This window comes from Sparus aurata, chromosome 22 (genome assembly GCF_900880675.1).
Source record: "Sparus aurata chromosome 22, fSpaAur1.1, whole genome shotgun sequence".
Lineage (NCBI taxonomy): Eukaryota > Metazoa > Chordata > Actinopteri > Spariformes > Sparidae > Sparus > Sparus aurata.
In genome coordinates this window covers 20,762,706-20,788,440 of record NC_044208.1, presented here as the reverse complement: position 1 = coordinate 20,788,440, position 25,735 = coordinate 20,762,706, and the positions used below count along the sequence as shown (strand labels likewise).

Below are 25,735 nucleotides of genomic sequence, written 5' to 3'. Positions count from 1 at the left end.
TCAAGCCCTTTCCCAGAGGCGGAAGCGGTCAGTGTTTCGTCATCAGTGTGCGCCATATCCATGTACCGACTGGCACTGTAGCCTCAGCAGCTAAAGGATATCACTATCCGAGCGTTTGTGTAAGAGATTCTCTCAGGGCTAAACTTGCACATTTCTCTCACGTATGGACAACCGTCCATACAACTCTTACTACAGAGTAGGATATATCGTTTTTGTTTAATGCGATTTGACCCGGTCGATAGATAAAAATGTAACGTTAGCCATCGGTGATACAAAGTAGCTAGGTCCGTGTTAGCTGTTAGCTTTTATAGCCACCCAGGTTGTATGTGAGCACAAAGGCCGGGTACTCCGCCCTGGCTTTTTAACAATGTACCCCTCCTATGGAAATTTTGGCGGACCCCAGTCACAAAACTTTGGAGGTCCTGGACCCCGTAAGCAGCCTGGTGGCGGGCCTGCCGGTCAGTCGGCGGGGTTTGGCGGCTTCGAGCCTCCATCCACCGGCTCGATGTTCTCCAGCCTGCAGGAGCAGCACCGCCAGCAGATGCAGCAGCTCCAGATGCTGCACCAGAAACAGCTCCAGTCTGTGTTACACCACGGCAACAATGCTAACTCGTACGGTGCTGGACACTCAAGTGGTTACTCGGGGACATCGTGGCACCCGGAAGGAGTAGGACATTCAGACAGCGGGTTTGGAGCTCAGTCGTACAGTCAGCAAGTCGAGACTCCTGGTCAGCCCCCCAGAGACCCCGCTGCCCCTCAGCAGGTTCACACACAGCCTCCACCTCCTCCACCACAAACCAACGAGCCCCAGCCGGGTCCTCCCCCTCCAGAGCCCCCGTCAGTAAAGCCACCGGACAACAACTTGGCACCCAAAGAAGACAAGAAACATACACCCACCACAGACGACAAATCCTTACCTTTGCAGGTAATATCTTGTTAATTACTTAATGCTAAATCTGATCAATAATTTGTTTTTTTTTGCTCAACCTGAAGCTAGAACATATGGCTAAAGTACATCCTAGCTACCATTTGTTTTTTAGTGATATACATTTTTTTTTTACCTACATTTGTAAGCTGCCTGTCAGCAAATGTAAATGCTCATCTCTGTCTGATCTTGGCCACACGTTGTGCAAACTAATTTAAATCTGGGACAGCATATATACAGCCTAAGGTTTGTGATAATTAAATGGAACGATCAAGTCTTTGTTATGAGTATGTAACAAAGTAATTCAATCAGTAATTTAAATCAGTGCTTATGCTTGAATTGAATTTACCATACATGGATTCACTACTACTTCCAGTTTCTTATAAAAGTGAAATATGAGCAGGTAAAAGAGCATTTAAGTTGTTGAGATTGATACAAATTGGAAGACAGTTATCGTTTCACAAATTATCCTGTCACATTGAGCAAGAATTCAGCATGAACAAGCAGAGCAAGATTCCACAAACACTGAACAAATATGTGTTATTGCAAATAACAGGTTTCAGCATGTGTCCTGTGTATGGATTGTAAAGTCCATGAAATGCTTGTGTTTTACAACAGATCTTCTCACTTAAGTAAGTGTACAAAGACAGTAAAAAAGAAAAAAACTGTGCATTGTCTGACAATTGTAACTGTTTCATCAAGGACAAACAGCAACTTTGGTACAAACAACATCTTCAAAATCTTCAGAAGTTGAAAAATGAGCGCGCCAAACAGAATCAGAAAGACGGTAATGGTCCAATGCTGCCAACCCCAGAACAAGCAGTTCCTCCTCCTCCTCCATCAGAATCAAAAGGCTTACCTCCTCCACCTCCTCCAAAAGAGGAGCCCCCAGCACCACCTCCACCTCCTCAAGAGGTAAGGGTAATTATATAGAGCTGTGTATGTAAATCATTTTAGTTCGGAGCAAGTGTTCGTCGGAGAGCTAACAGTCCTTTTACCACAAACATTTGGTGAAACTGAGCAAGAAGATGTAATAGGATCTGGAGTGAATCTCTATGGAACACCTATGGCAGTGTTTAAATAATAAAATGTAACTTCCTTGTGTCCTGCCAATCTTTTGGGGGGGCATTTGAGTGTTGTGGATGAGTTCAGGAGCCTCACAGCCTTGGGAAATAAGCTGCTCTGTAGTCTGGTGGTACGGCAGCAGATACTTGTATCTTTTGCAGATGGCAACAGGGTGAACAGACTGAGACTTGGGTGGGTGTTATCGGTGTTGGAAATTAGATTTTTTCTCCAGCAGCCACTAAAAAATGTCCAGGCACCATTTTAATGGTCATTAATATGCTGTGGTGTGGATGAGTTACAGTAAACGCTTCACTTTGGTCATTAACACTTCCCATCCTTGGCCGCGCATAAACCATGCCTTGGTGATGTTTCCAGTTGGCCTTCCTATTGCTCCTGACAAGGATCTTGCTCCTGAATTGAACCTTCCTAAATTTCTGTAAAAAGTACAGCTTTTTCTGTGCTTTTTTAAGCAGGATGGTGATGTGTGATTGAACCTTTGTAATGGTTAGAAATGGTTCTCAGTAGTGCCTTTCCTCCAGCTATACAAATTATTATGTCTCGCTATACAAATTATTATGTCTCGCATTACAAACCACCCTTACGCACTCTTTCTAAGTTGCAAATGGAAACTGTGCTCCAATCTTGCCTTGTTTATGTTCATAGCCTGACGTCCCACAGGACCCAGATGAGGCTGCGCGCCTCAACCAGCTACAGGCTGCAGCAGCACAGTGGCAACAGGTGCAGCAGCAGAGAGCCAGCGTACAATATCAAGCTTTGATGACACAGCATGAAAAGCTTCAGCATGTCTTGGAAAAATACCAACAGCTGCTTCAGCAACCTGCAAACATACAGGTAGGTACAGTATATGGTAGTGTTTTTTGAAGACCATCTTACTGAATTTTTGATCTTGCTAAAATGACCAGTAAGGTCAAAAGAAACCATATTTTCTTTTTTTTTCCCCACCACCAGGAACCTGCACAATATTTGAACCAAAAATAAATAGCATCTTTTCTTTAATGTCTTTTTTACAGTCAATGACTACAGAAATGCAGCTGAGGCACTATGAAATGCAACAGCAACAGTTCACGCCCTTATTCCGAGACTGGAATCACTCCTTCCTCCTGTGGCATGAGCAGTTTCAAACCTATCACCACAAAGACCAACTGCAGGACTATGCAAATCAATGGAAGCAGTGGCAAGAGCAGATGACTGCCACCAGTGCTCACCTTCAAGAAAGAGTGGCCACTCTCACCACCATGGTGCCATTCGCCTCAAGCCAGTATAGCAGTGGGATGATGGGACAGTATGGCCAGTTTCCTGAACAAAACATGCAAATCCAACAGCATTCAGTAACACCAGGTATGGAGCATTCTCCTGGTGCTGTTGGTCCTGGATCCCAAGGTCTACGGCCCACTGGCTTTGTGCCAAATTCAGAATCACCTGCTGGACCCCCTATAAGAGGAGGTGGCCCTGCAAGCTTAGTCAGACCCCCAGGCCCTGCAACCATTCAGCCACCAGGCTTTAACAGCATTAGAGGTCCACGGTCAGTAGAGATTGTTTCATATTACTGTGATTGGCATTCTTTTTTCTCTTAATAGAAATATCATTTTAATAATAATGTTTTCTTGTCATTATTGTAGTCCTACTGGTCCAAGTGGAAACAACCCTAGATTTGACCAGCCCCAGCAAGCTTTTGATGGTCATCCAAGATTTGGCCCGCCTCAGCAAGGTTTTGATGGTCCTCCAAAATTTGACCAGTCGCAGCAGCGGTTTGATGGTCCCCCAAGGTTTGACCAACCACCACCACGCTTTGATGGTCCCCCAAGGTTCAACCCACCACAGCAGCGCTTTGATGGTCCCCCAAGGTTCGACCAACCACCACCGCGCTTTGATGCCCCCCCTCAATTTGACCAACCAAGGCACCGTTTTGATGGTCCTCCCAGATTTGACCATCCACGGCAACGCTTTGATGGTCCCCCCAGATTCGATAAACCTCGATTTGGGCAGCAGCCTAGATTTGAACAGACCCCAAGGCACCCTGCTGCACCGCCTCGATTTGAACGCCCACCCGTGCCACTGCAAGTACAGCAGCAAGCTCCCCAACCAAAAGCAGAACAGGCTACAAAACCAACTGCCAGCATGGATGCTAAGACACCTGGAAAATCAGTCGTGCAGCCACAGTCTGAAAAAGAAAAAAGTGAGTCTCCACCAGAGAAGAAGATTAAATCTGAAGACTTGACAGATGACAATTTGCTTGGAAGTGAGGGCTTTTTTGTCCAAGATGACCCAATTCCTCAGACATTACAAACAAACACAAACACTGATGAAACTGATGGCAGTAATGCCTCTGACAATAGTGAAAAACCCAAACCTGTAAACAGTAAGCCTTCTGTTACTTCTCCCACTACTGGGGGATCCATGAATACTGCTGCACAAAATCAAGTCAAACCAGATGGGCCCCCGAAAGGCAAGATCCCCCCACTTGTTCCAAAGACCCCTGGAATCCAACTTGATCCACAAGCGTCCGGCCAAATGCAGTCAAGACCAGATCCTCCAAGGCCCCCTCTTGGTAGGGGAAGAGGCCAGCCCCCAGTACCTGTTCAAGCACATGGGAGAGGACGTGGGCAGATGGGCTCTGGCGAGTTCAGGGGACCAAACACTGTACCACTTGGTGGGACGATAGAAGAAGATGGCTCTTTTGATTACATGCCAACTGAAGGGGACTTGGGAATGCAAGAAGAAGAGGAAGAATATTACTGGCAAGATCCGTATGAGGAGTATGGTGGTGGGGAATCTGAGGTGCCCCCTGAAGAAATGTGGGTGCCAGAGGAACAATACTTTCTAACAGAGGAAGAATATTATGAGGAGCCAATAGCTGGACCCCCTATGGGGAGAGGGGGACCCTCAATGATGAGAGGGAGACCCGTTCCAGGTAGAGGGGGCCCACCTATGGGCAGAGGAGGTCCTCCTATGGGCAGAGGAGGTATGCCTATGGGCAGAGGAGGTCCACCTATGGGTAGAGGAGGTCCACCTATGAGTAGAGGGGGTCCACCTATGGGTAGAGGAGGTCCCCCTATGGGAAGAGGAGGTCCCCCTATGGGTAGAGGAGGTCCGCCTATGGGTAGAGGAGGTCCGCCTATGGGTAGAGGAGGTCCGCCTGTGGGTAGAGGGGGTCCGCCTATGGGTAGAGGGGGTCTGCCTATGGGTAGAGGTGGACCGCCTATGGGAAGGGGAGGTCCCCCCATGGGTAGAGGAGGTCCCCCCATGGGTAGAGGAGGGCCACCCCCCATGGGTAGAGGAGGGCCACCCCCCATGGGTAGAGGAGGGCCACCCCCCATGGGTAGAGGAGAGCCAATGGACAGGCACTGGGAAGACCCTGAGTCAGTCGAGTACTCAGAGGAAGGGGACCCTTATTGGGAAGAAAGGAGACCTCCAATGAGAGGCATGAGACCTCTGTTTCCACCTGGCCGGGGTCGTCCTCCACGAGGTCATCCCGATTTCATGCACCAAGGACGAGGACGCCCTCCTCACCAAGCACATGGTCCAATGGATCACGAGGCATTGGGCTATGAAATGGACACTGATGATACCGAAATGGATCCATCAGGCCACCCCATGTACCATGAAAATGACCCTCATAGCCATTCAATGCATCCTGATGTGGGAAGAGGCAGGCGTCATATGCCACTGCCACCTCATGAGATGATGGATCCTACAGAGGAGGAGCCATTGTATGATGAAGAAATGGAGAGAGAATCGGGGTGGCAAACACCACATGGCAGAGGTCCTCCTCTGCCTCCACATGAGATGATGGATTCAGGAGGAATGAGGAGGAGACCTATGGGTCGAGGAATGGGTAGAGACATGTGGCGGCCTGGTCAAATGCATGAGAAATATGAAGAGGGATTTAAAGAGGGTATTGTTGAGGATTATGGTCATGGGGAAGGTGGGTATCGCTGGCGGCCACCACAGGACTATCCCCCTGATGACTATCGGCATGAGGCCAAGCACTATGAGTCTGAATGGGACAGAGAGCGCCCTCCTCCTGAGAGAGACTATCCACCCCGCATGCCACCATCAGAACCCCATAGAGATGGACATTGGCCAGAGGAAAGAGAAAGAGGTCCCCCATATCCATTTGATGAGCGTGACAGGGGAAGAGGAGAACTTAGAATCCGTGAATATGGAGATGAGCCCCCGTACCGACAGGAAGAGCCACCATACCCACCACCACCTTCAGAAAGGGATAGGCCCCCAAGACTTCCTCCACCACCAGAGAGAGGGTACCCTGCTGACTATGAGGATCGCAGAGCTCGCTATGAAGATCACAGGGAAGAACCTCCTCTGGATAAACCTTCTGGTGCGCCTGTCACAGAGAGCTCAGTTGAAGGAATGACCGGAGCAAATGTACTTGCTCTCTCCCAACATCAACATGAGATCATCTTGAAAGCTGCTCAAGAGCTGAAGCTTATAAGGTAATTTCTATTCTTTAATTTTAAGATTTAGAATAATAAATTGCATGATAAGGTCACCCAAATTAAGATTCTGGCTTTGCTTGAGTGGAATCTAGCAATGCAGATTGAAGTGTTGTTATTATTTGCCAAACCTTTGAAATGTCCACCTCTGAGATTTCTACCACAACTAAAGAGAAAGAGGAGTGTAATCGAATTGTGGTGCTCAAATCATCAAAACATTTTAACAACATCAATTGGCATGTCTGGACATCGCAGTGATTTAAGCAGATCTCTATTTTTTTCATCACAGCATTGGCATTTGGATAGTAAATTACCAATATTTATGATGAAATGGATTTTGGAGAACCTGAAGGTGAACTTGACTATGGGGTTTTTTTGGGGTCCACAGGGAATTGAAGGAGGGTAAAACACCCGGGACTGAACCTCAACCACCAACTGATGTCCTGCCTGATCTCCCTGCTGGTCTTCTTGGTTTGGAGATCCCACCAGATGTCAGGAATGTCCTGAAGGTATTGTGTACTTATTAATTCATGTTTTTTACACCCAACTGTAAAAATGCATTTCTGTATAAATGGCAAGATCATTGGTCATACGTGATGGTTCAAACTAGGGCTGTCACAAAATCTTCTCTGCACGATTACTGTGGCCAAAGTAATTCCTGATAACAATGTTATCACGATATCTACGAGCAGTGCAAGTAGAGTGTCTTGCTCTTATTTTTCATGTCTTCCAGCAATAATGAGTGATAGCAGTCGCTGGCTAGCTAGTTACTTCGTCTTGTCTTGTCTTCTTCTTTCTTCCATTTTATGGCCAGTGGCAACCAGTGTTAAGGTGCTTTGCTACCACCTACTATGACAAAGCAAGAACAGAAAGAAATGGAAATTATTTAAGGGGCCCTAGTTGAAACCATGCTGGTCAATTGAGAATGCTAGCCACACTTTTAATTATTCATACAGTTTTACAAATTCAGTAGTAATTGTTGTTTTGTTTAGCCATTTTGTATATTAGTTTTGGAACTATATAATGTCAAATCTATCATCCTTAGGGCATGACTGCAGCTGCAAAGATTGTTTCAAATGAGTCTGTGTCTTGGGATACCAAGCTTACTTCCAGAGATTACCAGCAGCCTCTCTCTTCTGCACCCACGCCTACGGTGATTCCAAAGACTGTGGATTATGGACATGGGCATGGTATAAGCAGCAAATATAAACACATTTTAAATATTATATAAAAATGGTTAAGCTTCAGGATGTTGGTAACATTAACACATTAACATATTTCAGAGCCTGGAGCCACAGTGGAGCAGATGTCTTACGGTGAGCGAATTGTGTTGAGGCCTGACCCAGTGCCTTCAAACAGGGGATATGAAAAAGGTGAGTTCCAGTTCTGTAAAGCTTATCTTTCTATACTCTGGAAGGAAATTTTGCATTTTTTCTAACCATTGTATATTGATGAATGATTTAATTCTCCTAGAACATCTTGGTCCCAGAGATCCCTACAGCAGAGACCCATATTATGACAGACGTTCAGACCCTTATATGGACCGCCGGGACTACAGTAGAGAGAGGGAATTATACAGAGAGAAGCTTCCACCCGAATATGACAGAGAAAGATTTGAGAGACAGCGCTATCCCCCAAGAGAGAGGGATGAAAGGTAACACGTTTCCTCAGTGGCTCTGACACCCTGTTCTCACCGAACCATAGGAAAACACGGTGTTTTAGAACATATGTAATATTCTTTTCTATTTGTCTGTTTTTGATTCAAGCACACAGTCCATGGTTGAAGAAAGGTACATTATCACTTTGTGTTATACATCGTGATTGGTCAGCAGTGTGCCAGTTTGAAACAATGAATTCTGTTGATGAAGTGAATCTTAATATTGCTCCTCCTCTGTGTAGATCTCCACAGGCACCTCCTTTACGCTCAGGATACAGGGAGAGAGATCGGGATCTTCGAGAGAAGGACCAAAGTGGCAGCCGTGATCGAGATGAACATTATGGAAGACCAGGCTACAATAGACCGCCATATGAGCGCACTGGACTCGACCGCAGTGGATCTGAGCGATATGGCCATAGCTCCTCACCTTACGGTATTTAAATTCCACATTTGTTAGAAATGTCCGTTCAGTAATTCTGCTTTCATGTAGTTGTAGAATTTCACTGAAACTCTAATCTGCATCGAGTACAATGTACAATGTGAAAAAACAATGCCATTTAGAGAAAAAAATGGAATTGCAAATGCTATCACACAGCGGACAGAAGAAGTTTCCCAGAAGACCGAGGACCTCCCTCTGCACCACCCCTTCCACCTCCACCTCAGCCACCTCCAAGAGTTGAGAAAAAGCCAGAGATCAAGAATATCGACGATCTTCTCAAACCACCAGGCAGATCGTCACGGCCTGAAAGGGTACTTATTGATGCCGCAATGTTTGATGTAACAACATCACATTGTTAATTGTGTAATATTGAGTACTAAATTAAGTGTTGTTTTTCAACAGATTGTCATCATAATGAGAGGGCTTCCAGGAAGCGGGAAAAGCCATGTTGCAAAGCTTATACGGGTGAGTGAGTCCTACCAGCAAATCCTAATGTAATGTAATAAACTTAAACAATATGCAACAACAATGTTCATGGTGTGTTTTGTATGTCCTTCCCCAAAACATGTTTTTTACATAATTAATTATTATAACCTTTTCAATCAAAGCAAATCAAAAATATGAAGGTTTGTTTTTTATCTTGCATTTTCAAGGATAAGGAAGTCGATTGTGGCGGTACACCTCCAAGAGTTCTTGTTTTGGACGACTACTACATGACAGAGGTTGAGAAAGTTGAGAAAGACCCAGACACAGGGAGAAGGGTCAAAACAAAGGTGAGTCTAACACGCCTCAATAACAAAGTAGTACTACAGTGGGGGGAAGAAGTTTTCGGACACCAAACGCATTTGTGAAATATTGGATTAAGAATTACTTTTAGGTCTTCAAGTGCAATTTCTTTCAGTACAGTTACAACTAAAATACTAAACAAATCCTAAAAAATCCATTGGAAACTTAAAATTGATTGGTTCCATAAAAATACATAAGAAATTTTGAGTATTGGGTAATTTTGGTACCAGTGATCCACTATTGAAAGTCATGCTTTTTATTAAAAGACACACATTTTTTTGCCGTGCGTAGTGTCTATATAAAGCCAGCACATTTTAAAGTTCTCCAGAGACAAAAATGGCTAAGACAAGGAACCTGACGCAGGAAACACGCCTGAAGATTCAGATTCTCAGCCAGGAAGGGTACAGCTGCCGCCAGATAGCCAGGAAGTGCAGATGCAGTCCTTCAGCAGTTGGATACACTCTGCAGAAATACAGACAAACCAACAGCTTGGAAGACAGACCAAGATCTGGGCGTCCAAGGGTTTCTTCAGCAAGAAATGACCACATCCTGAATCGCATGTGCAGGGAAAACCGCCGAATGACATCACAGGAGCTTCAGCAGCAGTGGTCAAACCAAACAGGTGTCCAGTGTTCCACCCGCACTGTACGTGGCCGACTTTTAGATCATGGCTTAAGGTCCTACAAGGCTGTCAAGAAGCCCCTGATCAATGAGAGACAAAGGTTAGCCCGGCGTCGTTGGGCCCAAGCACACAAGAACTGGACAGTTAGGAACTGGAAGAAGATTCTGTGGTCAGATGAGTCCAGTTTCCAGCTTTATCTTCCTCCTGCTAATGTGAGGGTACGCAGAAGGCCAGACGAAGCATTATCTCAAGCATGTACAGTACCTACTGTCAAGCATGGTGGGGGCAGTATCATGGTTTGGGGATGCATGAGTGCTGCTGGTGTTGGTCATCTCACTGTCTGTGATGGCACACTGAACTCTGCCAAGTATTGTGCCATTCTCGAAACCCACATGCTGGATATTTCAACAAGATAATGCCCCTTGCCACTCATCCAGGACCAGTAGAACTTGGCTGCAGGAGCACAGTATCCAGGTCTTAGACTGGCCAGCTCAATCCCCGGACATGAGCCCCATTGAAAATCTGTGGTGGATTATGAAAAGGTCCGTTTCAAAGCGTAAACCGAAGAGTTTAGATGAAAGCACTAATTCAAGAAGAATGGGACAAGATTACCCCTCAACAGTGTGAAAGGCTCGTGGGGAACATGGCAGCCAGGATTAGAGCTCTACTGCGTGCTAATGGCAGGGCTACTAAATATTAATTTGATAATGTGATGGTTTATTTATTTTTAGTTCAGTTTTGAACACATTCTCTGTTATTTGTTGACTTTGATACCGAAAATGTTGAGGAACTGACATATTAAAACTGTCAAGAATTTAGTTTTTAAAATATAATTTGTATTTGTTTGTGTCTGTCTAATGCAGCGGCACCTTTTGAAACACAAAAAAGATTTTTCCACAAATATTTCATGATAACATTTGAGATTGTGTAAAATTTTAAGGGTGTCCGAAAACTTTTTTCCACCACTGTATATTAAACACTTGGAAATTAAGTGGGCATCAGCGAGCAACATCAAGTGGAGGATACACAACAGTTACTGTAAACATAAACAATGTAAAACTAAAAAATCTGTTTTACAGGTTCTTGAGTACGAGTATGAGCCAGAGATGGAGGATACCTACCGGAGCAGCATGCTTAAAACATTTAAGAAAACTCTGGACGATGGCTTTTTCCCCTTCATCATTTTAGACACTATTAATGACAGGGTGAAACATTTTGATCAGTTTTGGAGTGCAGCCAAAACAAAAGGCTTTGAGGTGAGTTGTGTTCATGAATGACTCAGAAAAATTGTTTCTCCAATTGGCCCTCTGCTAAGGTCTGTTTGTTTTGTTTTTTTATATTAAGGTGTACCTGGCTGAAATAACTGCAGACACTCAGACTTGTGCAAAGAGAAATGTCCATGGAAGAACACTTAAGGACATATCAAAGGTCTGTTTGATCAGTTAGCTCTCTTAAGAATATATAATGATTTCAATTAATAAATAAAACCTACATACATGTAGATTGTATAAATAAAGTGGACGTAACCTCCTGGTCTGAAAAGGGAAGGCAATGTGGAAGTGCATTACACCTGCACAAAATGCCAGAATGGGGGCTTCAAAACATTAGCTCACAATCCCAATGAGGGAAGCCATGGTGGCTACGTCTGCGTGTTTTATACACTCTATGTCCATACAACATACAATTCTTAATGGAGGTCTCTGTGTACAGATGTCCAACAACTGGGAGTCTTCGCCACGTCACATGGTGCGCTTAGATGTCCGGTCCCTGCTTCAGGATGCTGCTATAGAAGAGGTGTGGTCTTCAAGGCGTGATAGTCCTCATAAAATTATAGTCCTTTATCAGTAACTCAGTTGAGCTAACATGTGTGTCCGATATTAGGTTGAAATGGAAGACTTCAATCCCGACGATGAGCCCAAGGAACCTAAGGCAGAGGAGGAAGAAGAGGGTGATCGGGTAGGACAAAGACAGATTTATTTATATTTTAGCAACATTTCCACTTATTTGTATTCCCATCTAACCCATAAGGTTTATTCAGTACGTTACCCATTAGTCTCTAATTCCGATTGTTTTGTTTTGTTTTAATGACCAGGCGAGTTTCAAACTACAATGAGTGAAATTCATTGAATGTCATCACGTAATTTCTTCTCACCTATTTTTCATGAAGTTAAATGATTATGTAGTAATGATCAGATTTACAAGGAAAGACCAGAGCAGAAAATGGAACATGTATAACATGTATAGCAGCAACACTGAGACCATCAAAATACTGTTGTGAATAATTGCCAAAATGAAGCCATAGGTGTAACAGTCTATTTAATTAAGAACCAGCAGAATGGGTTCCTGTTTTTTTTTCTTTCTTTTTTTTAAGAATTTATTTGTTCTTTAGTAACAGTATGTAGTTTATGCGGAAATTTAAAATAGTTCAACTTTACCTAAAGTACCACCATCAGAAAATGTGTTCTTAAACTGTTGGCTGTGTCATTGTGCATGCGACTGGACCATTTAAACCAAACCAAGTAAACATTTTGATTTAAAAATCATGACTGAGAAAATAAGAAAGAAAAACTCATATAGTGAGTTGCTGAAAACATGTGTAGTCTGTCTAAAATAAAAAACTTCTTGTGCGAAATGATCTTGATTTTTAGAATAAAAATACCGGAAAGTTCTAAATACTAAAGATTCCAAAGAAAATTCAAAACAAATAATTGAATGACATTTTACAAAGATGAGGTACATATTGCTTTTGCTAGTATTATAACTTACAGAAGCATTTATAATTACTTCAGTGACTTTGGTACACCTTTTAAATCAAGAAAAAATATTATTTGCTGAAATGTAAACAAACTATTAAAAAAAAATGGAATAACCTATACTGTTGTCATTCAGAGGGATGAACTTCGTAGTATATACAAACCTGCAGTGGGAGATTCTCCTCCTGCTTCGATATTTTGATGAAACCTTTAAGGCTGTATAAAACTGTAAATGATATGGTATCACCTTCAGGGTGATTGTCCGCATATGAAGTATACAAAACTGGAATGTTTTCTTTTTCTTTTTTTTTTTTACATGAATTTCTGATCATGAAAAAGTCATTTTCATAAGATGTGAAAGGGAAGTGTAAACCCCAGCTGAAACAATAGGCCACTGGCCTGGTCAGTGAACAGCTAAAAACAAATCTGCTTCATCTTAAAGTGCCTATCATCAATATTTCTATAATAATAATGTATCAAATGACAATGTGACAACAGAACGGGTCGCATGTAGCGATGAACCTACCGACAATTGTCACCTGAATCTACAGCTTTCCTCAACTTTTAGAGCTTGAAATCAGGTTTTAGCTAGGTCAAACAGACCTAGCTTTACTGTCCTGGTTCACTCTGACAGCATCTTTTTTTTTCTTGTGTCCCAATTTTTTAAGATATCCACTTCCATAAATATCAAAGTTTTCCACTGGCTTTTCTATGCAGTAAGCACAGGCAACATTGGTTAAAATTACTACTGATATCCTAGTTTGATGTTCTTTAAATCTAACTGCAAAATAAATCCATAAATGTCAGGAATGCTTTCTCCACATGACATACAATGCTTGCCTATCTAGCACTTTATTACAGTGAACATGACACATAAAAACGATAAAAAATTTAAATGCTGTTCAGTTCTAAGAAATCTTTATTAGAAACTAAAAGTAAGAAGTTACTTCTGGTTTGTGAAAGAAAAACTGTTTCCAGACTAAAATTTTGAAAATACACCTTGTATCACAGTTGTCTGTTGCAGCTATGACCATATCTAACAATGATGTAGTGTTGAGCAGGAGTGCACTGTGTAGTGCTTCGCTGCATGATGTGTGGACAGAGCACAAAGCCTCTTCTACCTGTTGGTAGGAGCTGGACATTTTATCTGAATGTACTTAATTCTTTTTTCTATAGTCAGAGTATTTTTCAGTGAAAGTTTATGGAGAGACAGTGTGTCTTCAATGTGTATAATCTAGCAATGAATGATTCAAATAGTCCTATAAAGCAACAGTTGCTTCCTTTCTTCAGCTTTGATCATTAAAGCATCACTTTGTTTTAAATTTGTGCAGAAGCTGCTGGAATTTGAATTCTCAGCAGTGTATCTTTAGCAGTCATGTTTTGCTTTTTTGTCCCATATGTGAATACTCACAACTAATGGAGCAAGACTGGTATATCCAGCATAATCCTACAAACTTTGAACATTGTTATGAAAAGAAAAACATTACATTATGCACTTTAAATATCCAGAATTAATCATTAAAGCTATAACACACCGTACATCCACCCACACAGGTATTTTCACTTACTATGTCTGATTAGACTTTCTGTCAGGACTTGGTGGAAATGTAAAGACTGCGCATGATTTACATCTCTGTAACTATGAATGTACAGGTAAAGCTCTGCCCATCTTACACCTGAGCAGAGGTCTAATCAGGAAAAATAATAGAAAACACCTGTGTGATTTTGTTTTCTTTTATTTTACACAAAAAAGAGGTAAAAATAAAATATCTATCAAAATTAAAAGAAACTAAAAGAAATGCAGCACAACAATAAATGAATGTGAGAACTAAATGATAAAAAAAAACATAAATACATTAATCTGCTCCTGCCTCTTAGCCAGAAGCAAATTAATGTTGTATTAAAACAGCTGTTCTGAACAGAAGATGTGGACCACTGAGAAATCAAATCTTCAATCAGCATCTCTTTGTGTGAGAAAGATTTAGGTTTCCACCACAGTGACTTAAAAAAAAAAAGAGGCCAAGGGAATGAAAAATCAAAACAAATCTGAACAAAAAGAGAAAGTGAGCTAAAAGTGTGGTTATTGTACTCATGAAACCAGCAAACCTGGTGTTAAATTATAACATTTCAACAAAAATTCTAACTGTAATTTTATGTTATCACTTGTTGCTAGCCAGCCAGATAGTGTCCGTGTATTTTGTTACACAGAGCAATTTCATGTTCAGTCAACATCAGTTGTCTGAGCAGCAGGACTGCTGACTACCACAGGGACATTGTTTTTTGCTGATGTAAATGTGTTTTCATGATTATTAACTAACACAGGCAAACTAGGTGGCTGCAGAAGTTTTTCTGATTTCTTATTTTTTTTTTTGTGATTGCTTCACGATTATTATTTTTTTTATTACTTTTTTGTAAGGAAAACACTAAACACGCCAAAAACAAAAGGCTTAGTATGAACACAGTTTCTGTCAAAATATTTGCATGCCACTGTTATTTACTTAATTGTATGTCTTATGGGCATAATATGCAGGATTTGTCGGTTTCTGTTTGTAAATAATAGAAAGAGTGAATGAAGAGTGAGCAGCGTCAGCAAAAACATGGCAGTTAATCACAGAAATGAAGTTTCTTCCCGCTGGAGTGCTTCCCTCCGGTTACGTTCTATATATAAGCACAACCACGGCTCTTCACAAACCTCTGAATTTTGTGTGATTACAGCCAAATTACATGCTTTTTATTGTGTGCTGTTTGTCTCTCTGCTCTGCCTGTCAGTGCACGTGTTGCTCACCCTGCCCTCGGTCAAACAGATACAGACCCGAAAGCAGATTTATTTAAGGAAAGTCCTGCTTATTATGCCTGTAACCACAAAAGGTCCTCATGCTGTCTCATATCTCAGTTGTCTTTGTTGTGTGTAAACTACTAATAAACCAGTCTCCTCTCTTTTTAGCCCACCCCTGATTTCTCTCCCTCTCTGATCCCTGTATCGACCAGATGTTTAACTATTGCAGTGTTTCTTTATGTAATATAGGGCTACATTCCTAAAAGCAAATGGGAGATGGACACATCTGAGGCAAAACTCGGTAGGTACTTTTTTTTTAATATTGGGCTTTATTTTATGAATGACTACCCTAGTGTGATTTGTGATGTTCGTGGTGTCTTATAGCTGTGTAGCTTAGTTTTTTAATCGTGTATGTCCATGAGAGGAAATGATCCCGTCTGTGAATCATGACCTGTCTCAGTGCACACAGCATGACTTCAGTCTAAGATAATAGTGTTGGAATTGAAAGGTGCTTTACATTTAACACTTAGATACAGCCGGCTTTCTTTTGTATTTGAAGAAAACATCTGCGATTGATTGAACTGAGAGACTGAAAAAGTTCAGGTTCTGCATATGAGGCCACAAGATTGGAAGTGCTGAAGCTGGCTTTTCATGGATAAATGAATGTTAGGGTGATTAGTTTAAAGTTTTATTTGGAGGGCCGAGCTGACTTGAACCATCCATTTATGCAGACAAATTGGACGGTCTGAGGGGCAGTGGGAAGAGGAAACATGGAGACATGGCAGGACTGGACGACTACCTTCAGCTGCCAGACGACTATGCCACGCGCACATCCGAACCAGGAAAGAAAAGGGTAAATTGACACACTGCACTACAGAGTTGTTTGTGTGGTCACCTTGAAATAATTCAGTTTGCCAGTGAAGAAACAAGAAAAAACAAAGTGTAAAAATCCAGGTACTCCCCTTTGGAAATACAATGTTGTATACAATATTGAATGTTACATAATGTAATGGTTTCATCTCTAATGATGCTCCTTGCTTCACTCCCTGGTCATAACACAACACCTCGGGTGCTCTCCTTTTTTCTTCAGGTGCGATGGGCTGATCTTGAAGAGCAGAAAGATGCAGATAGAAAGCGCGCTATCGGCTTTGTGGTGGGTCAAACGGACTGGGAGAGAATAACGGACGAGAGCGGACAGCTGGCACAAAGAGCTCTCAACCGCACCAAGTATTTCTAAGAAGATAATCTTATCCCCCTTTTTTCCCCTTCGTTAAAAGGTATGTATTTTTTTTGTATGACATTGTTAGCATGGCTGTAGATAAAATATTAAAATATTTTTGTAGTCATGCACTTTAAATGACTTGATGGCCTTTGCGTATTACATGGCCTCCATTGAAATTATAAATCCAATTTGCAGATTTCTTGTTTTAATCCAGTTTTATTTAAAAAAAAAAATGTAGCAAGCCATTTCTTCGAAAAGATTTGTCTTTGCACAGTAAATAAAAAGAGAAAATGTTGTTATTCAGATGTCACTTCACTTTGATTGAGGGAATGTATTTGTATACATGAAAAACAACAGTAATGACCTCTATGATGATACGAATACTGTTTTTTTACGTGTTAAGGAATCGTTGTCAGAATATCTGAATATAACTGATTTTGCATTACTTTTATTTATTTTGACTTTAATTGATACCACAAACAAATCTGACCAGTTATCAATTTATTTTCTTTCTGCAGGTGTCCAGAATGTGAAAAGACTGAAGCTTACTTGAGTCGTCGAGCTGACATCATCTATAGTTATCAGATTCTTAGTTATTTTATTGATAAGGATACAGTATATTTTTTTTCTTATTTTAAACACTGGTTACATCAATAAATTTGTAGTATATGATTGCGTGCTGCATGTATCCTGTATTTTCTACTGTTTCTTGCTATTTGATACTCTTCATGCTTTCTGTACTCTATACATGTAGCACTGTTTCTTGATCCATGCAAAAAAGACAATAAAATTTCACCAAATTGTGTCCATGGGGAGTAGTCATTTAGGCTTCAGCAACGAGAAAGATCAAGTGCATTTGTTTTCAAGTCAGTATAGAAGCATAAATGCAGACAAAACAATAGAGACCTTAGGTCTAACCCTGTATATGGTTACATTTGTAGAATGTAAGAAAGACAGAAAATAAACGATATCATGATATAATGTGTGTTTTCATGTGCGTGTGAAATGTCCACTTTTTTTCTTTCAGTTTAAAATTGAATATGCTATTTATCACATTCCTTTATGGTTGGTTTTCTTTACTCTTGGCTCATTTATGTATTTTATTTTGATATTTTTTCTTTTAAAATAAATTATAACAGCAAGTAATTGCACTTGAGAAGAAGGTGCCAATTTTAAGTCCGAAGTTAAATAAGTGTGTGCATGTTGCAGAATTTTCTTTGGTTCAACTTGTGGCTGAGATGAGTGCGCTTGTCAAAAGATGGTGTGTATTGAAGTGTATGTTTGCAGGACGGACCTCACCTGTTCATAATCTGGAGGTATAATAGCGAGACTGTCCTATTGTGCAAGAAGTTGTGAAGAACTCTCAGTTTCCAACAATACAAAATTTGTTGCATTGAAAGATGGGAAAGTAAAGTGAGGAGGGACCTTTGGGGTTCAATAGTTCAAATTAAATGCTTGACAAGTCTGTCAAACTTCAATACAAGCTGAGATTTGGCTGCAAGCATATTTGTGGAAAATCTTTGTCAAAAAGATGTTTTATAAAAAATACATGCTCCTGTTTAAAGCAAACATTTTTAAAATATACAGTGGCACACATATGCACTGGAATTTGCCTGTTTGACCCTTGTTCTAACTCATCATTTAAAAGAAACACACTAAAGTCATTATTATCCGTTGCTGCAGTTTTCTGAGAAATTTCATTACGGTTCAGATGCCTATGTGCACATTAATACCAAAGAACTAAATTCGGCCATACTGACTATGATTATCATGATTAATATGTCAGTGTAAGCAGATGTATATTTACTTTCGGAAATACATATTTTTATGTTCCAAATTTGCACTTGTGAAGCAAAAGGTTCAGAATTTTAACACATGGAGATTTTAATCTGGATTATCAACAACAGCAGTCGGAGCAAAGATCATCGGTTATGATTGAACACAGAACCGCTGATGAAGAGCATGTTTGATTTGGACCGCTGGCCACAGTATATCATTTAGATGGACTGATCTTCATGGTAAGTATGGAAGAGAGACAGAAACACTGTTTTACTTCAAGCAAAATTAAAAAATAAGGCATAGTTAATTACTCATTCACTAATTCAAAAATGTATGTACTTTCCATATTACATATCCTGTACTGCTGAAAATTAAACATTTTTATTACCCGGTGTGGACCTTGTTTTGTGCTTATTTAAGAAATGCTGGTCTAACAGAATGCGTTGTGTTGCACTTGGTGACTTTGACATGTCTGTTTCACAATCATACAAAATATGTATCATTGCTACATCAAATGACTGATGTAGCAAAATACATATCTAAAACTACCACAGGATGCCTTTGATAAACCCAGCTGGTCTTACCTTTTTTTTTTTTTTACAATATAGCATGTTCTTCATTAAACAAAATAGTTTTCTAATCAAGGCACGAGTAAGTCCACATTGTGACAATAACCACTGTGGCACACGTGGTCTTCTGATTGGATGATCATCCAGAGTGATGATTTTTGAATTCAGCAGGTACGTCACTGTCCAGTTTACAGATCACCTTGTAGATTGCTTTTTTCCATGATGGATCACGATCCTTGCCCACTGAAATGGCGACGTAAAATTCTCTCAGTGTAATCTCAGCAACTTCCAGGAATCTGTCAGGTACCTGTGAATGCACAGAAGATTAAAGACATTAACTGCCATACCTTTTACCTATATTGTTGATGCACCATTGTAATGTGTGTTTGACATGAATGGGAAGTATTGTAGATTGGTGTTACATTTAAGATGAGTAGAAACAAACTGAGCAAACCAAGGTAAGTAATAGGTAAAAATGAGTTCAGTCCACTGTCAAAGACCTTTCAGTACATGAGGAGACACCGCACATGTGCTGTTTAGTTGTAATGTTGTGTGATTCTCTACTTGCAAACCTTTCCAATATGGTAATGCTCACCTGGAGTCATTGGTCTGGAAACTTAATAAGTGAGAGTAGGGGTCACACACTTCCAGACGAGGCAGAGTAAAATAGCCTGAAATGGTTTTTAATGTTCTTAGAAATTGTAAATCCTCCATTCCTGCCCTATTAGCTGACTTGTTTATGATTTACAATAACTAATAAACACCAATAATTTTTTCCCCTTTTGTTCATGTGTCAGTACATGTGACAGCTGTGGTCGACAGTTTGTTTTGGCATTGTCATTATGCACATTAAATTATGGAACATGTATGTAACTACATTTCTATCATGTGATATCTCAGGGATGCCTTAAGGGAATTACTTCAAATTTGGCACATGCCCACTTTCACTAAAAGGATGAAATGATTAAAATTTGATGGTCATAGGTAGAGGTCAGTGTGACCTCACAAAACACAATTTTTGGCCATAATCAAATAATTCATATACTAATGATGACATATCCTTTATGCTCATAAATCACAGGTGGCAAAAGCCATTGGAACCAAACATGGTGCACGTGTTTGGATGCTAACGTCTAGCTTAGCTGTGCTGTCTGGAGGTATTCTGCCACTAGGGGGAGTCACCAATTTCCGAAGTTTACATCTCGTAATTAGCTGTTAAGGTTTGACTGAAATTGTTGTCATGTTCACATACAGTCATGTTCAATTCAGTGTGTTGAAATTTGATCCCAATTGGCAAAAAACAGGAGTGATCAACAAGCAAAAGTATTATTTTTCAAAAAAATCTATATTGCAGCTAAAACCTCCAAAATTATTTTCACGGTAGAGCTGAATACTTTTTTTCAGCACCTTCAGTTAATAATACTACCAAAAGTGACAACGACAGTCTCTAGATCCTCTTTGTGCTCTTTATTACTCCTACCCTGCTGTTTTTGACTCCTGTCCCTTGAAGCACAGTTGAAGGTTTAATGTCACAACAACTTATCAGAAAACAGAAAAACCAAACCATAACAGATGGTGATACTACAACATCTTACCCATTTGTATCAGCTCATTGATTTTACATTTTTGTACTGTTTTTGTGTAATTGTTTCTCACCTGACATCTTTCACATTTCATGCTGAGCGTTATCACATAATCTCAATTTTCACTTGAGAGAAAATCGTCAAAAATACTTGAGGATTTCTTAAGATCAGTGACTCCTAATGAGCAAGTGTTGATTTTACCAGCAAATGAAATGAAATTAGAATTATTCATCAGTTTCAATTGAATCTATCCATCCATTTTTGCTGATCATCTGGCTGCAATTAAAGAATGCATAATTAATTAACAGTATCATCAAAATGTATGATGTATGTTCGTGACGTGTATTAAAATGAGTATGTTGGAATAAAAAGACATATTTAACCCTTTAACCCTTCAGACACCATGTTCAAACAAATTACTTCTTGTTAAAGTGAGTACTTTCTAAATATTCAGCAAGGTTTTGACTTTGACTTGACCACTCACAAAAAATACATGGCATGAAAATATCGCTAGGATATTTATTAAATTGAATCGACATTCTCCTCCAAATCAAATTTAGATTTTTAGCCTGTATGATTTTGAATTTCCTTATACTTAATAAAAAATTTAAAAAATAGTAATTTAATGACACTGAGAGTTGCCATTTTCATATCAAAACTGTCACTAAAACATGGTCTAAATAATTAGGTCCACCTCTAGTTTTTACACTGTAAATAAAATATTGGACACATTTTTTACAACACATGACTGAAAATAAAAACACATCAAGGCAACTTTCTGAAAAATTTCTCTAAAACCAATAATGGTAAATATTCACATTTTAAAGTTGAGAAGAACTAAAGACACAACATACTCATTGTGGCATGAACTTCATAGTACTCTTCTTTAAGTCACATGTTTAAATCAAACAGCCGTATTACATATATTAATCAGCTGTGTTCATTATGAAGACATAACTAATTAAATTAATAAGTATTTATTTTCGTTTTGCTGCAAATCCTCATTTAAGATCATATAAAGTTCTCCGTATGAGAGTTTTCTCTTCTAAGACTCATCTTCAGTCTCACTGTCTTGTGATACTTCTTACTGCTGTATTATCATGGTGTGTTACAGTAGTTGTACTATTACTGTATGTCAAAAACGTATCAGTCTGTGTAGAAGAGTACATGTAAGTGTGTACAAACAGGAAAACATGAGCAGTATTTATCTGCATCATCAATAAGGAAGAAATGCCGATCACAATGACTCGCTCACGCTGCTCACAATGCTTTGAATGTTACAATGTGATTAATTCACATTGTTTTTTAAAGTAAAAATTAAATGTTAAAAAAATTAAAATTGATACATTTTAGATATTACCCACTGAGCACAAATAAGTAAATTATTTTCTATTATATCTTGTTATTGTCTATGTGCTGACATATCAAATAAAAGGTGTTGATACCTGCAGGACCTCTGGTGTTATTGATGCATACCTTTAAATGAATACTTAATACTTACCATAAATAACATATATTACAAAAGCAGTCCACATGTAATTTATATAACCTAGAAAATATTAGACATATTTAATGAATCTTTTTAACTCTCCATTATTGAGTTATCTTGAAATTTATACCAACGAAAAATAATAATGTGCAAATGCCGTGAAGTAAACAGATTGAAAATAATTTTTACGCTTTGGTATTTATATCAAGAAATATAAAATACAAAAGCAAATCATGCACATGATCACACTGAGAATAAAGTGACCTCAGTGAAAATAGAAGTACATCCACATTAGCTGAGTGATAAAATCTTTCAGCAGAGGAACATGAATTGTAGCGTGCAGTATCAGTTACCTGGAAGTCATTGGCTTTGTTGTAGTGCATGTTGAGAGCTCTAAAGAGTTCTGATTCTCTCCCCACAGTCAGACCCCTCACGTCGGCTACTCCGTCAATCAAAGCATGTCGGGCGAACTTCTCCATCTGGATGTAGTAAAACTCCCTGAAGTTGCTGAACCACTTGATGAGCTGAGAGGTGATGCATCGCGTGAACTGAGGACGAAACAGACTAACAGGTAAGTGAGTGCACGATGTCCCTGTGTCTAATGAACTGTAATGTGTTTGTCGAGAGAAGCTGTTTTACATGTTAATTTAAAGATATAAAACATGAATAAACTGCATTTTACCATATCTGCATTTCCCTTTTGCAAATGTTGTTTTACAGAAATGCAATAGTCCCATAATGATTCTGATCTCATTGCTTGAATGTGATGCTGTTGACAAATAAAAATCAAAAGGTAAAAACGTGTTTGGAACTGATTCTTTATTATGTAGCGACGGGATGCATTTCGAATGCATAAAGATGGTTTTAAAACCATGGACATTTTCGTAGTGGTTTTTGGTTAGATTTAGAAGATTTATTTTCCTCAGAAACAGCAATAAATATGTTCTCGAATGATGAAATTTGATCATGTTTTGAAAATGTAATTCATTCAAATGTCACAATAATGTAGAAGAACTGTGCTAGTGCTAGTTATTGATAGTATTTTCTCACCTGCACATCATGGAAACACATCTTCAGTACCAGAGAGCTCGGGTAGCGGGTGAAGAAGAACATGAGCTTTGCTTTCTTCAGATGATTTGTGGTCAGACCCTCCTAAATGCACCAGTGTTAAGGATAAAAAAAAAAAAATAGAAACATACGTCCTGGACATATGAGACACAATGAGTTTTCTTTATAATTGAGGCAGGAAAGCATTTTTGCTCCGAGAAATGATTACAAGGCTGGACAAATTGAGAGAGACTGCAATTTTGGTCAGAGTTTGGAAGATCAAAGAGAATATTTGTTGTATTCTGTTGAAAATTGTTGGTGAGCCAACAGAAAGGATTGTACTTAGTGATGTCTAAAGGTGGATGCTTCAAGAGGCAACAATAAGGAAGGAGATATCAAACATTTTCGGTCACTGCTGATTGCCATTGCACAAAAAACTAAATTAAAGATGAAATATTAGACTTCATCAGTATATACACTTGTAAAGGATACATTCAGTATGTACAAGTTGTTCTTCACCAGGCTGTCGGACTCGATCTTGACATGAGGCAGACACATGCCTTGCAGAAGCACGGGATCCGTTGACACAGTACGAGTCTGTGGGCTCCTCACAGATCGAGAGTTGACCTTGGATCGCACTTTGACCGAATTCCAGTGAGCGTCAAACGCCTCAAACTTTGCTTGACTGACTTCAGAGCATCCGTCCTGCAAGCATCTGAGGGCATGTGGGCAGGTGGTGTCTTGATTCTTCTCTGACGGCTCTTCTTCATGCAGAGCAGAGTCGTAACTGAGGGGGACCGGAGGTTTGGGACGCTGGTGAGCTCTTAATCTGGATTTGAGGATGAATTTGTCCGCATTCTTCAGTTGAGGCTTTTGCATGACCAGAGATAGAGCTTCGGTTTGAACATCTGGGAGTTGCACCTCTGCATCGCCACAGCATGAAAGTGTTACTTTTGTATCTTTGCAAACTGATGACTGAAGAGGCACATCAGTCCTTAATTTCCCCTCAACGTTCGCCGAGGTCTGGAGAAGCGGCATGCTTTTGAAAATAGAGTCGACGCTCAGACTGACAGCTCTGGACAGTTCGTACTTCAAAACATCTGCCATCAGCTTTATTCTCTCAGGTTTGGATTGGAAGTAGTTCATCAGCTTCACCTTCTTCCATCCTTGATATTTTCTACTTGAGCGGCTCTCAAACTCTCTGTATGAATCTGTACACGCGTCCCTTGGAGATATTTCCGGAGAACTGTTCCAGGTGGGATATTTCTCTTCGTTACTACTGTCCGTAGTGTCGGTTCCTCCATCCACATGGTTGAATCTTGTCCTGAGCTGTCTGAGGTGCTGATGCTGATTCTGAAGCAGCTTTCTTGTCGCCTGACTGTGGCTCGCATTGCCAGATCCGCTTCTTTCCTGATTTAAAGGAAGTTCTTGAGTCCTTTTGTTTTCCTGCATGCCGTCTGACTCCTCGTGTTGATTTATCGTCACATCTGAGCCGTGCATACCAGGAGAGCCGGTCATGCCTTTAATTATATTTTCTACTCTTGCTCGCTTTGCTTGATGGCCGCAGTCATGGTGACCACAAGAACTGGATGCAGGAGATGGATGCCTTCTTGTGGATAAATGTCCAGTGTCTCTGGACGCATTGAGCTCCATCTGGCTGGGAAAGATGTAACCTGAACCAGCAGCACTGCTACTGTAATAAGCACTCTCTGGTAGCATTTTTATGTTCTCCGTGTCTGCCTGTAGGGTCACAGGAGGACCTGACACATCTGAATTGGACTGCATGGGATCAGGTCGGAAAGAGGAGAGGTGCTCGACTGTGCGGCCGTCAGGGCAAATGTTGCTGGAAGAATACATAGCTTTGCCCCAAATACTTGGATTCATACCTGTTGGGTTGAAAAAAAAAAAAAAGAAGAAAAACACAAGTATTAATTATGCAATGCAGGAATTGTAAGAAATGAAAAACCTAAACGAAATTAGTAACAATGGAAACTTTTGGTTTTTGCACCAATTCAGATCTAAAGCACCTTGCAGATAAATACTAACAAAAATAAAATGCTTTTTCCTTGCTACTTATTTTATTCAAATAAACCTGAAATAATCAAATTAAATCAGTGTTATAGATTATAACATCTGTTGAGAAAACCATCTTGCTGTCTCTATCTGATGCGACAGAAGGAAAACTGAAACCTGCAGCTTTGATAATAACATGCATACAGTATCAAACAATCACAACCCACCTGTTGCCTGTCGAGAAGGACCCAGAGGAGGCTGCAGGTCTGGAGCCTGCAGGAGGAGAAGAGTCTCAAGTATTTGTACTGGTCCATCTGAGAGCTCCTCCACAAACCAGGAGGTGTGGTCTAATATTCTGACCTATCCCACCCCTACCTGCACATAATACCATTCAATATTCTATTTGAACCGGACAGCCCACTGTTAATTAACTAAGAGAGGAATGCATGTTCAGTTTTTACTTTGAATTGTATCTATTTATTATCCCTTTTTTCAGAACATTTCTGATCTTCCTGTTGTGAAAATATATGTGATG

At 40.2% G+C, this 25,735-nt stretch overlaps 2 protein-coding genes across 5 annotated transcripts; one reads left to right on the top strand and one right to left on the bottom strand.

The window, feature by feature from the left end:
- Positions 1-37: 37 nt before the first annotated feature.
- LOC115574423 (YLP motif-containing protein 1-like) lies at positions 38-17,698 on the top strand. Of its 4 annotated transcripts, none has more exons than XM_030405931.1 (22): positions 38-925; positions 1,628-1,840; positions 2,669-2,842; positions 3,022-3,533; positions 3,631-6,465; positions 6,854-6,974; positions 7,511-7,655; positions 7,749-7,838; positions 7,939-8,119; positions 8,232-8,255; positions 8,365-8,555; positions 8,718-8,872; positions 8,964-9,026; positions 9,215-9,334; positions 11,049-11,225; positions 11,314-11,397; positions 11,680-11,763; positions 11,851-11,925; positions 15,748-15,799; positions 16,230-16,351; positions 16,589-16,775; positions 17,239-17,698. In XM_030405931.1, exons 1-21 carry the CDS (start codon positions 368-370, stop codon positions 16,733-16,735), a joined length of 6,123 nt encoding a protein of 2,040 aa, XP_030261791.1. In that variant the 5' UTR covers positions 38-367; the 3' UTR covers positions 16,736-16,775; positions 17,239-17,698. The 4 variants fall into 4 exon arrangements, with proteins under 4 accessions (XP_030261791.1, XP_030261794.1, XP_030261790.1 ...); XM_030405934.1 differs by having other exon boundaries at positions 2,654-2,842; positions 7,568-7,655; XM_030405930.1 differs by having other exon boundaries at positions 2,654-2,842.
- LOC115573851 (prospero homeobox protein 1-like) lies at positions 17,416-24,933 on the bottom strand (the record flags this gene model as incomplete). The annotated part of the gene is made up of 4 exons (XM_030404896.1): positions 17,416-19,375; positions 22,494-22,688; positions 23,191-23,292; positions 23,680-24,933. Coding segments are annotated over 4 exons (1,719 nt in total), but the record flags the coding sequence as incomplete, so codon positions are not given.
- Positions 24,934-25,735: the final 802 nt, after the last annotated feature.